This window comes from Chelonia mydas, chromosome 8, assembly GCF_015237465.2.
Source record: "Chelonia mydas isolate rCheMyd1 chromosome 8, rCheMyd1.pri.v2, whole genome shotgun sequence".
In the NCBI taxonomy this organism is placed as follows: domain Eukaryota; kingdom Metazoa; phylum Chordata; order Testudines; family Cheloniidae; genus Chelonia; species Chelonia mydas.
The window spans coordinates 95,420,696-95,434,292 of NC_057854.1; the positions used below are offsets into that span (position 1 = coordinate 95,420,696).

A 13,597-nucleotide genomic window follows, 5' to 3' on the forward strand; every position below is an offset into this window, starting at 1 on the left:
GGTTTAAGGTTTTTCCATACTTGTATATTGGAATGTGTTTGGTCCATATTTGGGTAATTAATATAACAAATAAAATATAGTTCTAGCTTAAAATCTTTTTGAAAGAAGGGATCTGAAAGCTGTAAGTGGCTTGGAAAAACTGGGTCACATATATTCAGAACCAAAATGTACCTGATCACTTCAAATGTTTTCAAAATCATTACCATCACCATATACTATTACTGTATTTTACTGATCACACATTTTTCCTCTAAATGTACTCAGTATATATGGAGGGAGAGATTGTACATCTGCTTCCACATTCACAAGCTTTAAATCCAATTATGTGCAGTACTCAACAGGAATCAAGCTGTGCTGTGACACAGGGCCTCAGTCAAGGGGGAGAGGAACCGGTCATTAAGCTGATCCTTCAATAAATTGCATCTTGCGTGCTTACTGTGCATCATATACTCTGTAAATTGATAGAGGCTTTAACCTGCAGGGATATATTCTGTCTTGACTTTTTATAATTCATGCCTTTCAAAGAGGGAGGTGATTTCTTGTTGCTAATTTTTAGTCTTTCGTTTGACTTCCTTAGGACAATCTGACCCAAACCGCTGATTTGATAGCATAGCCAATTTGTTGTGTAGCAGTCTTAAAACTCCATTCTGAATTTACCTAGCTCTGTCAACTATTGTCTGACTTTATCCAACATGTTAAAAGCTGGTTGTGCTATTGCTTGCAGTCCTGAGCGTCTAGTCCCTGTGCTTGTATCTTATGTCTTTAGCATGCCATGGGCTGAAGGTCGTTTTCCAGATTATAGTAGCAGATTTGGATCAATCTATGAAATCTAGAAAAATCATCACAAGATACTCTTTTTGAGTGGAAAAAATTCCTTCCAAAGAGATTATTGTTCCCTACATGACCAACAACTGCACTAATTCTGCCCTTGGCCTTGAGAACGCTTTGGGATGTGGAGCTCACCAGTCTCCCAAAGAGCCGTAGTTTCATATCATTAAAAATATTGACGGAATGATTGAGAGATGTAGTAGACACACTTTTAAAAATTAGCTCCCTTTGAGTGTGTTGACCATGAGGTATCACTGATGTGGTGCCAGGCCCCAACTGGCACAGGTGGTGTAGTGCTTGACAGGATATCTTTTCTCTGAGTTGAGCATGGAGCATAGCTCTTTAGTATGAAGAGCTCTCTTTTGTGTGAAAGTTCAGTTGTTATCTGCTCCTTTTTAGGGTTGGTCACTAATCCAGTTGGGAGGAGGATGAAAAGATGGTGCCCTCACCATTTTGTATATAGCACTGAAGGCACGAGTGAGTCACAGACAGTATGACCTGTCTACACACATCTATAACAAGAGATAGCAAAGGGATAGGGCATGAGATGAAAAGGGTAACTGTCATGAGAGGTGCTTAATGTTATGTATGTATGCTGTTAGTTTGTCTTTGGATTTGTAACAAATTCAGTATTAGGATGTGTGGACCGATTAGAATAAAGGCTCAGTTCACTGATGATACTCAAACTCTCCATCTTTGTATCTGACTAGGAATGGGGCCTAGGTGAGGGATAAATGCCTGAAATTCCATTTGGACAAGACAGAGCTGATCATAGTAAGCATGGGGAATCCTCCAGAGGACACTTGTTTCTATTTGTTAATAGGGGATGCAATCCAATGTGGCCTTTTGGATCCCCAACTGCTTTTAGACAAAGTAGCGTTTTCCATCTGCATTTGGTGAGTAACCTTGCCACAGTTATTGATGTATTTGTTGCCTTCATCATCGATTATGGCCACATGTTCTACTTGTGGCTGCAACTGAAGACAACATGGAAACTTCAGCTAGTGCAAAACATTGCTGCTCAATTTCCTGGTGGTGGCGGATTCAAACAAGGAGCAGCCTGCCAGCATACTTGACTACTGTGGCTTTCAGTTTGCTTCTGATTCCAATGCAAAATGTTGATTTGGACTGTCAGTCTCTTTCTGGCTATTCTTTAGACTCCCTCTTGCCAACACTTGAGATTTGCTTGGGCTAACAGGTTCTAGATTTAAATGACAGGCTGTTCAGTAAGGGGCCTCAGATTCTGGAATTCACTTGCCACTGGTCCAACAAAGCCTGTATTTGTGGACCTTGGGGTACATTTTTAAGCCCCATCTATTGCACAGTCTTTTGCCCAAGATGATTTAGACATTTTTCTATATAGGGATCTTTTGGGTAACCCTAGCTCACCTCATTGAATCAATTGGTTAGTGTCAGTTGATGTGTTAATTTTATAGCCATGTTTATTTGTAAGAGCATATAACACTTTTAAAATGATGAAAATCGCATATCCTTCCTCTGAATTTTTGTTCTTAAGGTAGTCTAAGCTAATGTTTCAGCTCTTGCCCCCTTGGCTTTGGAACAACATGCTTGTTCAGCTTTTTATTTGCTAACCTCTTATTAAAGATAAACAGAAATGGTGACAGTACAGTTGTTCTCATTCAGATTTATTAAACAGCTATGGGCTTAGTCACTCCCCTCTTCCTGCTGATAGTTAATGAGGCAGATGCTGCTAGGAACACAGAAATTTCCCCCACTGGATCATACCAGGAGTCCACCTATTTCAATATCAATATTTCAACAGTGGCTAGTACCAGATGCTTCAGAAAAAGGTGCCCGAATCTCTGTAAGACTGTTATGGAATAATCTGGCCTTCGTGGAAGTTTCTTCCTCCTTCTGTTAGTGACAGGCTTATGCCCTGAAATATAAGCATCTTTAAAAAAAAAAAAAAAAATCCTTTCTAACAGTGGGTATTCTCATTAATCATATAAAACCCTTTTGAACTCTGCTAAGCTCTTAGACTTTGACACTTTATTGCACTGGTTGTTTAAAAAAATCCTTTCAGTTTAAAATGCATTGCTGTTTAGTTGCAGTGGATAAACCCTTCTTCTTGTAAAACTAGACAATAAACAACATTTGATTTACCAGTTCTCGTCTTTTCAATTTCAGTTCACAGAGGAATATTTTTATGGCCCTTATATGACGACTCTGACTTCTGTTTTATCTCCTCCTATAGTTTTTAACCTGAACTCAGCATTCCTAGTGAAGATGCTCTATTGATTTAGATGGCATATTCTCATCTTTCAGTCCAACATTTTTTTTGTGTTTGAACACTGCTGTGCATTGAGTAGTAACTACCTCCCTTGTTACTCATGTAAGGCTCAGTGGTCTGTAAAGTCACCCCTAAAGCCTTTTTATTTTTTAAGAGTTGCTAAAGTGTTTTTAAGCAGAACAGGCTCTGCTCTCCAGTCACTGATTTTAATGAGTGCATATTTATTAGCAGCTCAGCCACTTCATTCAGCACTTGAGTGACCGGTCCTAATGATTTGTTGCTATTTAATTTATCAGCCTGTTTCAGTATTACTTTATTCTTCAGTCTCTGCTGATACCTTGTTATCTGAAGAGTTTGTCTCTCCACTGTCATCTGCAATGTAAAGAAATTATTTATCTCATCTGTAATGAGCCTGATCCTTGACTGCATGTGTAATTTGATAGTCTCCCTCCTCATGTCCTACCTTTTGTTATACATAAAGAATAACTTTTCATGGAATGTTGACTTCTTACCAGCCATAGTTCAATTTTTATTTACTTCATTTATTGTGGATTTCACTGTTCCAAAAGGTACCTGCTTTGGTTTGAGTGACCTCTGCTGTTCAATGAAACATACTTATCTACACTTGATAAGTTTAACCTGTGTCCTCACTGCTGTGTGTGTGGGTTATTAGTCCAAGCAAAAGTCTCATGCAGGCATTAGCCTATAGCCCCAAGTGAGCCAACTAACTTGCGTTGAAAACACCACCAAACTCAGCTGACACATTTTTGTGTGTGGAGGGGAGAATTAGAGACAAAAGCCCAGCTTAACTGCAATTAAGACACAGCTTAAGTGGTCAAGGGGGTCAACCCATCTTGTTTTGTGCAGTTCTGGCTTACATGGCTGATGCAGTTGCTTCAGATTCTATGCTTTTTGTTAACTGCTATAAGCTTCATGGTTATGAACCTTCCAAATGTAAACACTAGGAACTGATGCAGTGTTTTCTCCCTGAGTCTACACAAGGACAGTCTGAAACAATGGCTCTAACAGTAAATGTACCCACAACCCCTCAATTTCATTAGGTGTTAATTCTTAAGCAGAGGGCTCATAATATAATCATTAGCTACTTAATTACAGCTAATTTTAGTGCAGAGACTGGGAAGAAAGTGTAAAAGGAAAAACAGACACACAGAGGAAGAATAAAGGACGGATCATGCAGTGAAGCTTTTCCTCCTAGTGATGCTGAATGTGACAGTCACGTACCAAATAAATGACAATTAAGACTTCAGTTACTATTCACAAACCTCAAGTTGTTCTACTCAAAACTTTGTGCCACTCAGATCATCAGTGGGAGAAAGGACTGTATACTCCTACAACTATACACTTGAAACTGTTTCTCTAAACTTTGATCCAAATGATATGAACAGTTTATGCACATAACTGTAGTCAATGACTACATTAGACTGAGTTGCCCATTTGAGCTAACCCTTGCCCAATTTCCTGAGTTGGAAGCTAGTATTGGAAGTGTACTAGCTGTTTGTATGCTTGATTTATTTAACGTGTTACGATAAAAATGGTTTAAGTATAAAAAAAGCAATGCGATTTGTTAGGCTAGAACACTGAGGGGTTTTTAATAACTAGAATTCCTTAGTAAATAAGAGTTGAGGGTTGCAACTCTGAGCTCTGCATGCTGTAGCCACTTTGACTCCACCTGCCTGTTAAATGTGTATTCAGTGTTGAATGGTTACTGATATACTTTACTTACAACACATACAGACCTACTATCACCAAAAATGTAACATACAAACAAGTAGCATTGCTACACATCTGATAGTTTGTCTCACGAAGGACATTTACCAAATAGCTGATTAATACGATAACAAAAATATTTATAGAAATGTTCTTTCAATTCATTTGGCAGTGTTTGTGTAAATGAATGCAAACAAAGTAATATAGGAACAGCAAGTGGCGTTTAGGAACAAGAGCATTTAATAACAATTTTAAAAAATGTACAAAGTATTTTAAACAACTCGATCTTGCTCTTATGATATTTTACACTGGCTTTCAAGAAAGCCATTTAAAAACAACCACCATCCTCCCACTAAGAAATGCTTTCTACTAGGAGGATAAACGAATAGTGTACATTAAAAGTTTCCCTGCCTTTAAAAAAAAAAAAAAGCTCCTCTTGTACAAGAAGGGGATAAACGGGTGGTTGGAAGGAAGATTTTTAAAAAAATCTGACTGCCAAAGCAGCCAGTACATATCCTGCTGTTCCATAACGTAAATAGGTCACTATCTACAAACATTATAGTTCAAGGTCCCTAAACTGCCTAGTGGATTTAGTCCATTATTCATTCCCTCGCCGACTCTTCTTATGGCTTTTCTTAGATCTGAAACAGCAACAAAATTACTTATGTCATTATGTGTTAAAGATAATCTGAGACAACGGAAACTGTACATTGTTTTATGCAGGACAAACAACATTACTATAATTCCAGTACTGGCACTGAGGATGCATCACTCCATGCTTAATATAGAAAGCTGCCCCACAAGCTGTCTTGGCTTTAAAAGACCAATGATAGGAGAAAGGTGATATGAGAAGTCAGTACCCCCAAAAGTGGTGTGAAAAATCTCAAAATCAGGTTCATTGTAAAGAAAGAAGCCCCTGTATTTGTTTAGAGGGACACTTTCACATGAACAGATATCTTTAAGAAATAAGACAGCTAGCCTATACCTTTCAGGTGACTTAGAATGGCTTCTGTGTCGGTGGCTACGATGATGCCCTGTTGAGATAGAAGGTAAATTACTTTTGTGTGGTAATCATGAGCAGAACAATTACAGGATTAATTCTCCATTTCCATTAACGCAGTCTGTGTCAATAACCTATGTAAAATGTCAAAGAATAGCTGAACACTTGTCCTCAGTGGGCAGTTAACTTTAAAATTTCTTCATAGATACTGAGTTAGTGGTAGAGCTATTTGAAAAATAAACAAACTTACATTGCAATCTCACATATTAAACCAGTTTGCAAAATGTAACTATACAACTTGAGCCATTTAATAAGCTAAACATATATACTAACTGACAGCAGGAACTAGATTTTTCCACCACCAGGTACATTGCTGACACGCTTGCCATAAGTCACTAATAAGAAGCACTAGAGTACCTGGAGATTTAGATCTTGATCTGTGGCGCCTCTCCCTGGACCTGCTCCGGTGTCGCCTTGGGCTTTTGCTGCGATGTCTCTCCCGACGTGGGGAGGGGCTAGTAGGAAGAAGACTGTTAGACAACTGAATTTTAAACAATTTTTATAATGCAGTTTTAAAGCAATAACTCTCCTACCTTCTCCTCTTTGGAGATCTGCTTCGCCTGTGAATTAAAAAGGAAAAAATAGAGTGGATGGATTTTTCAGAACTTTGGTGAAGCATTCACACAACTCACTAACAGTTTTAATGCTTTGCAAACATCACCAGATAAATATTATTTTGGGTGAAACTGTTTATAACAAAAGAAGATGGTTTAAATACATCACCTTCTTGGAGACCTGCTTCGACTCCTCCTGTATCGCAGAGCTGGAGATCTGCGGGGTTTATCTAGGTCTCTGTAGCCTCTTCTGCGATGATCAGGGGAAGGTGCCCTCTCCAGCTGAAAGCATTGCAAAAATATACAATTTTGTAAGAATCCCCTGACCTTCATATTAGTTATGAACCAGGACGACCAAGCAACCATTCAAAGATCAGTAGCTTCTACTCAAACGAAGTATTTTAAATAAAATGAAACTGCCTGGCTTTGATGATTGTGTGGTATACAAATACATTGAAATTAAGGCAACCCATATCTTGCTTCTCTCTTACCCTCCAAAAAAGTATATCAAAATGGACAAACTAAAAAAATCTGACCATCATAAGCTGATAATTTTTTATAGGAATCCATTTAAATAGGAAAGAGTAGATTCAAGTTAGTAGAGTTCAGCAAAGAATAATCCTGAAGAATAGAGTATTTTGCTGCTATTTTATGACCAAGAAAATTTCCATTGGCATCGTACATGAAGATTTCTTCTCCACTCATGTGAGGACTACAGGTAAAGGTCAGGCCTCCCCACATCAGTTAGAATCATCTGAGAGCACTTTACTGCATAAGAGATTTCAGCACCAAAAGTAAATATCTCTTTAAAATAACAGAAACTGTGGGATAATTCACAAACCTTCTCATCTTCCTCCTCCTCCTCCTCACTGGACTCTACATCATCCATATCTTCTTCTAAAGCACTAACCCGAGTCTCCAGTTGTTCCGCTTCTTCCAGAACATAACGTTTCTAAGAGAAACACCAAGTTTTCATCTTATATAATCCAAATACGAACATACAGTACATCAAAATTAGACTGACTTTGCACTTGACAGGCCCTTAAGCTGGTAATTTAGAAAGCTCCTAATGTGCTATCATTAACAAGGCATCGATTACCAGCCTACATACCTGCAGTCGAGGCAAAATGATATCACACACACGTTCACTGTGAAGGAGTTCATCAATAAACTCATCCACATGCATCAGCTCAAATTCTGGAAGAAAAATAATTAGTATTTAGAGCAGTCACCTTTACCCTAGTTACTCGCATTTAACATTTGTGAGTCATTCCATGCAAAGTGCTGTATAAAACTAATCCTCAAAGTCCCAAGGGCTGGGAAAATTATTAAAACTATTTTATAGATAAGGAGATCATGGCAGAGCTAAAATTCCAAAGTTCCTGAGGTCCAATTCTGTGCTCCGGTCATACCTCTCTTCCCTTGTCTACTGAAAATCAATTCCATTGTTACAAACAAAAGTTGAAGACACGTACACAGAATCAAGGCAGCTGATTTAATACTGCCTAGGCAATGTAGCATGTCCAGGATCAGTGAATGAACAGCAGTGATCAGTGAATAAATACAAAAGCAATATACCAGAGAGATACTCTTCCCCCACATACTTTAGTCTATGTTGATAAAGTATACAATTAGCATTGCAGACGTCTAGATTCCTGATAAAAGGCAGTCTATGCTGCAGTATCTAACGCTGGTTACGTAAGGAATTCATACATACCCCCATTTCTGTTTTGACTTTTTATTTTTCGGTAGTCATTGTACAGTGGTTCAAGGTACTTGTAGCAGTCAATGGCAGTGCCCGTCAATCTCATATACAATGCACCAAGCATTCTGACATATCTGGAACACAAAATGTCACATAGTAGTTTACAAATCTGATCATTCTGCACAGATAATCAAACTCTACGTCTTTCTCAGAGGAAGACTGATTTAGTACAATAAACACAATATGGGAGACTGCTCAATTTTTCTCATTTAGTATCCAATCCCACAAGCCCCTATGTGGATTTTGCACATGCAGGGACTGCATTATCAGTCTCACAGCTGAAGGAAATGCTACACCAGTGATACTCAGACTGAGTCTTAAATGCCTCTCCTGTGGCTCTTTGCAGCACATGATATTAAAACATTGATTTAAGTATTAACCAATTCCAGTTGATAATATAATAATACTTGGGTCAGTCATTTTACTGTGAGAATATATAAATTAAATATTTCCTGTCATACTGTTTAAATATGAATATATATACTGTAGTAAATGAAACAATGAATTCACACTACTGTGGCTCTTTTAGGTAATAGTGATCACTAACTTGGCTCCTGAAACACTGAGGTCTGAATATCACTATGCTAGAGGAAACAGGTGAATCTGATCACCTTAAACACAAGTGCATATAATGGTAGAAAGGAGAAATGGTGTCACTGAGATGAGTAGTTGTGACAGGGAAACTTGCATGGTGTGGAGCACATTTCTGGAGAGCAGGCATGGAGAAATGCATGATTTGTCCAGAGGACTCTACTATGAACAATGCATGGGAGAAAAACTATCAACTGGCTCCCTACTGCAGCCAAGCCTGGCACTCCAAGCCACTTTATTTATATTACCCATTCTTTTCCTGTTTGCTTTCAGTTTGTGTCTCTGATATGACAGCTAAAGGAAAAACAACATCTGCTTACTTGAAATCCTCGTTCTTTATAAACTCAACAATGATGTCCTTTTCAGGCTGGATCTGCAGCATTTTCAGGGTCAAGCAGAGGAATGGTGTAGGCTTGATGTTTCCACCATAAACGCCACCAACATATCTCAGTTCCATGGCTTTATCCACCACCAGCTCAGCTAGAGCAGGGGGTTACGAAAGGAAACAGCTGAACCACCCAAAGCTTGCAGGCTTTAAACTAGAGCTAAGCACGTTGTCAGCTCTTAACGAATATCATCACCCTTTCTAGAGCTCTAACGGGGCTCGGGGCAGAGCACAGGAGGGGGATTTGGGGGACTCACGCTGCCCGGGGCGGGGGGTGGGGAACAGGCCTCTGGGTCCTCACCAGACCGGGGGGGGGGGTGAGAGGACTCAGTGCCTGGGCTGGTAAGCGCCAGGAAGGATTCTGCCAGCCTGGGTCACCGCCTGCGCCCCCATCAGGGGCCAAACATGCCGACCCCGCGCAAGAGCCCCCACCAGCGCTTGGGCTCGGGGATGCGGATGGGGCCGACGACACCTGGCCCTTCCAGCCCAGCTTCCTCCCCCACGACCCGACCCAGCCCAGCCCAGCCCAGCCCGGCCCGGCCCGGCCCCCCTACCCGTGAGGCCGAAACACTCCTCCTTCCAGTACTTGGACTCATAGATGCGGGTGCGGATGATCTTCTCCACCAGGTACTGCGGGTTGGTGCCGTGGATGCTGTGCGCGTCCTTCACCGTCCGGTTCGCCATGGCCGGACCGAGAGGAAAGAGGAACGAACGGACTTGAACACCAAGGTGCTCACGTGCTTCCGCTTCCGGGGAGAACGGCTCCGCTTCCGCCGAGATCCCTCGCTTCACTGCCGGGTCTGTCTCGCGGCGCGGGGGAGGGGAGGAGTTTCTCTTGTCGCCGCTCGCCGGCTGCCATCTTAGCTTCGGGCAACCCGCCCGCTACGGGCTTCATTGCGCCCGGAACCAAGATGGCGGCAGGGCGCGCTCGCTCGCTCCCGCGCGCGGGGGGTGGGCGGAGCTTGCAGCTGGGTTTGGCGCGAAATTCTATCCTGTGAGTCGGTGATCGCGAGCCACCGAGCCGGCCTGGGGCTGAGCAGGTGAGGAGCGGGGGATGCTGCGCGGGGTCCCCCGTTGTAGGAAGGCTCGGGGGGAGAGCCCTGGGAGCGGCTGGAGTAGGCTCGGCTTGTTGACCTCTCTCCGCGGTGGCGGTTGGTAGAAACCCCGTGAAGCGCTGCTCCTGTTTCCTCCCTCCCTTTGTTTCCCTCAGCTATAGGGTCCCTAGGGAGCCTCTGCCTGGGGTTCTCAGTAGTGGGGGGCAATGGCCTAGGCAGGTCCCCACCCCAGTCTGACACCTCCTTGGTTCCTTGGCTTAGAAAACTGCAGCTGTGACTTTGGCCTTGTCTACACGTGACGTTACTCTAGAATTATTGTGCTTTAAATTCATGGCCACCCTTAATCCGGATTAATTTTCCAGTGCGGCCAAATCCTTACTTGTTGGAATTTTGCCTAGCATTCGCTCGGGGCTTGTCTAGGCAAGCGTTTAGATCTAACCTGCTGTGCCCTAAGTGTCCATGTGGAGCGTGCTGCTGTGCTGCAAAAGTTCCCTGGTGCATTTTAATCGACTCCAGTTTCAAAGCAGGGCAGATCAAAGCGCATTAAGGAACTGATCTCCATGTGGACACTTAGGGCATGGTTGCCTAGATTTACGCCACAGTTTGCTGCAAACTAAGGCCACGTTTACACTATGGGCACTACAGTGGTTCATTCGCAGCGTCAGGGTTTAAATTCTCAGAGATTATTTCCTGGAGCCTCTCACACCTCCTCCCCCCCCCCCCCCCACACACACATTCGGGGCCCCAGGCTTCAGGGGCAGGGATCTCATGGCTTTAGCCTCGCCCAGGAGGTGGAGTGGGGGGTGCATCTGGGCTTCTGCTGTGGGTTTGAAAATATTTACCGGAACTCCTCCTTCTCCCCCCCCCATGGGGCTAAAGCCCCAAGACCCCGTCCCACACAACTGAATTTAAGCCTTGTACTGCCCTATAGCACCATAGAGTTTCCACTCAGTGAAGGAAGGGTTTTTTCCATTGCTATAAGTAATCCACCTCCCCAAATGGCAGTAGCTAGTTGATGGAAGCGTTCTTTCATGATCTAGCTGCTACGCTGGGGGATAGGTTGGCATAGCTACAACACTGGGGTGTGAATTCTTCATGCCTCTGAGAGACGTAGCTATAGAGATATAAATTTTAAGTGTGCACAAGGCCTAAATTTTCATGTAGACAAGCCTCACGTCTAACCGAGGCTGGAGCCCTGCCTGGTGCTTTTTCGTGTCTTGCATAAATCTGACATCTTGAAATCTTAGGTCGACCTAGCTACCTTGTTCAGGGCTGTGAAAAATTTTACACTCGATGCAAAGTAATTAGGTTGATCTAACCCCCACTGAAAACTCCAGTATGGTGACTGAAGAATTATTCTGTTGACCTAGCCCCTGTCTTTCAAGGTGGTGGATTTACTACAACTACAGGAAAAAAAACCCTTCTGTTGCTGTAGTATGTTTCTATGCTACAGTGGTGTAGCTGCAGCACTTAAATTGTAGCTATACCCTAAATAACCTGGGGATGATGGTTATGGGTCACAGACCTTGGGTGTAAATAAAACCTTTAAGTGCACCATACTGTCAGGGTTCTGTGAATAGTGTATTTCAGAAAAAAACTACTTTAAAAATCTTCTTGTGTTTGAAAAGATTTTACTGGTACTTTAGTCTGCATGAGTGCAGCAAATTGTGGGATCTGGACCAAAACCAGCCTTTTTTGAACAGAAGACTTTAAATATATCAATTTCTGGTGGTTGGTGGACCCACACCATCAATTTCTGCAGAGTTTGAAGGGATGAGTCTGAAAATGTTTTATCTTCTATTGTTACAGTAATCTTAAGTGTTGTTTTTAACAGACTACAGAAAAAATTCTTTTCAGGGCTCTGGGTATATCTCAGCATATCAATTCTTTGCCATTGCAGGAGTCTTGGGCACTGGTACACATCAGTCTCTTCTGTTTTTTGCATGTGGCACACAATAGTTCAGTCTCCTGAGGGTTATAATACTGTAGTTTAATCCTGGTTATTGGATTCAATACATGGGTAAATGTGTGGGGTTTAGTGGCCATGAGATGATCAGATGGTCCCTTCTGGCCTGGCAGCTCTTTTTGTATGAATTTCAGTTTCCTCTTGTGTTTGTGTGGGTCTTTGACACAGTAACAGAAAGAAAAACATTTCAAATGGGCCCATTGTCCTAGATGCTATACAGATATAGGGAGATAGATCCCAGACAGGAAGAGCTCACAATCTAATGTGGTTGTAAAAAGCATAAATCATGGTGGTACTCAGGCCATTGTAATACCTTAAACTATTTTAAACTCTTTTGAAATTGACTAGATTTATGTTTGTCCTCTTTGCTGCTGTCAAGGACTATGCCCAACAACAAGTCCATAAATAATAATCATGTGATTTTTCTACTGCTCTTGGGGAAAAAGCTGAGCCATCAGCAGAAGCAGGCATTGGAGTTATTTGTGGGGGAGGAAGATATAGAAAAGGGAGTTTGGGAGGACTAGATGGTCCTTATCTCACTGCCTGCTTGCAACAGTCAGGAGGATCTTGGTGAGAGACAGAAGAAGGACCTTCAATCCTGGCAGTGAGTTTGGAGAGGGGTGAAAAGACAAACACGTATATCTCATTTCCAGCAGCTACAAGGGTGCTTCATATTTATCAGATCACTGTTAGCCAGCTGCTGATATGAAAAATAGAGGCCCCAGTGCAGGGTCCAAGGACAGTCTGCTATTAAAAATCTCTGCATCGTCTCTCTTTCCAGTCCAGAGAGGCTGAGTTTTCTCAGTAGGACATTGCTGGTTGGGGGGAAAGGAGAGTTTTTCCCACCTTCATGTGCTAGTGTTGGGTACAGAAATAACTATTACTGGTTCTGAACCTTGAACCAGTATAATCAGAGGGGAGAAATCACACATTAGGATTTGTTTGAGTGACTCAGAGGTTTTGAATGTTAGAAGTGGTCCTGGTGGAGATGTGTTAGTGGAGAGAGTGCAAGTTGGGCATTCTCAGGTGCAGTTATCACGTGGTTCTACAATTTTACCACATGGGTATTGAGCCCCACTACATAAAATACTGGTCTGTAAAAATAAATATTTGGCATTTTCAGAATGCCTTTCACTGGAATGCTCAGAGTGCTTTATAAAATGTTAAGGACAAAATGTTCAAACTTAGGGCCTAATGTTAGGCACCTTAATAAGAGGCTTGATTTTTTTCAAAGGTGCTAAGCACTCTGTCCCATGGAAATCACTGGAAGCTCAGCACTTTTTAAAATCAGACTTCTTTATCTAGGTGCTTAACTTTAGCCACCCAGTTTAAATATTTTTTTCTAATTCTCTTAACACCTCTGAAATGTGTAATAATTTCAGTTGACAGCTGGAGAAGCTTGGGCATAGAGACG

General features: G+C 41.9%; 2 protein-coding genes across 2 annotated transcripts in view; one reads left to right on the plus strand and one right to left on the minus strand.

The window, feature by feature from the left end:
* Nucleotides 1-5,024: 5,024 nt before the first annotated feature.
* On the minus strand, nucleotides 5,025-9,966 carry PRPF38A (pre-mRNA processing factor 38A). The gene is made up of 10 exons (XM_037906691.2): nucleotides 9,717-9,966; nucleotides 9,098-9,257; nucleotides 8,139-8,260; nucleotides 7,533-7,618; nucleotides 7,263-7,373; nucleotides 6,591-6,703; nucleotides 6,401-6,427; nucleotides 6,225-6,322; nucleotides 5,793-5,841; nucleotides 5,025-5,448 (listed from the first exon to the last, which is right to left on the minus strand). Exons 1-10 carry the CDS (start codon nucleotides 9,844-9,846, stop codon nucleotides 5,406-5,408), a joined length of 939 nt encoding a protein of 312 aa, XP_037762619.1. The 5' UTR covers nucleotides 9,847-9,966; the 3' UTR covers nucleotides 5,025-5,405.
* Nucleotides 9,967-10,044: 78 nt separating this feature from the next.
* The window catches only part of ORC1 (origin recognition complex subunit 1), a 36,570-nt gene continuing 33,017 nt past the window's right edge, over nucleotides 10,045-13,597 (plus strand). The window contains exon 1 of the mRNA XM_007062169.4: nucleotides 10,045-10,202. The gene's annotated coding sequence lies outside the window, so the exon portion shown is untranslated. The remainder of the gene's footprint in view (nucleotides 10,203-13,597) is intronic.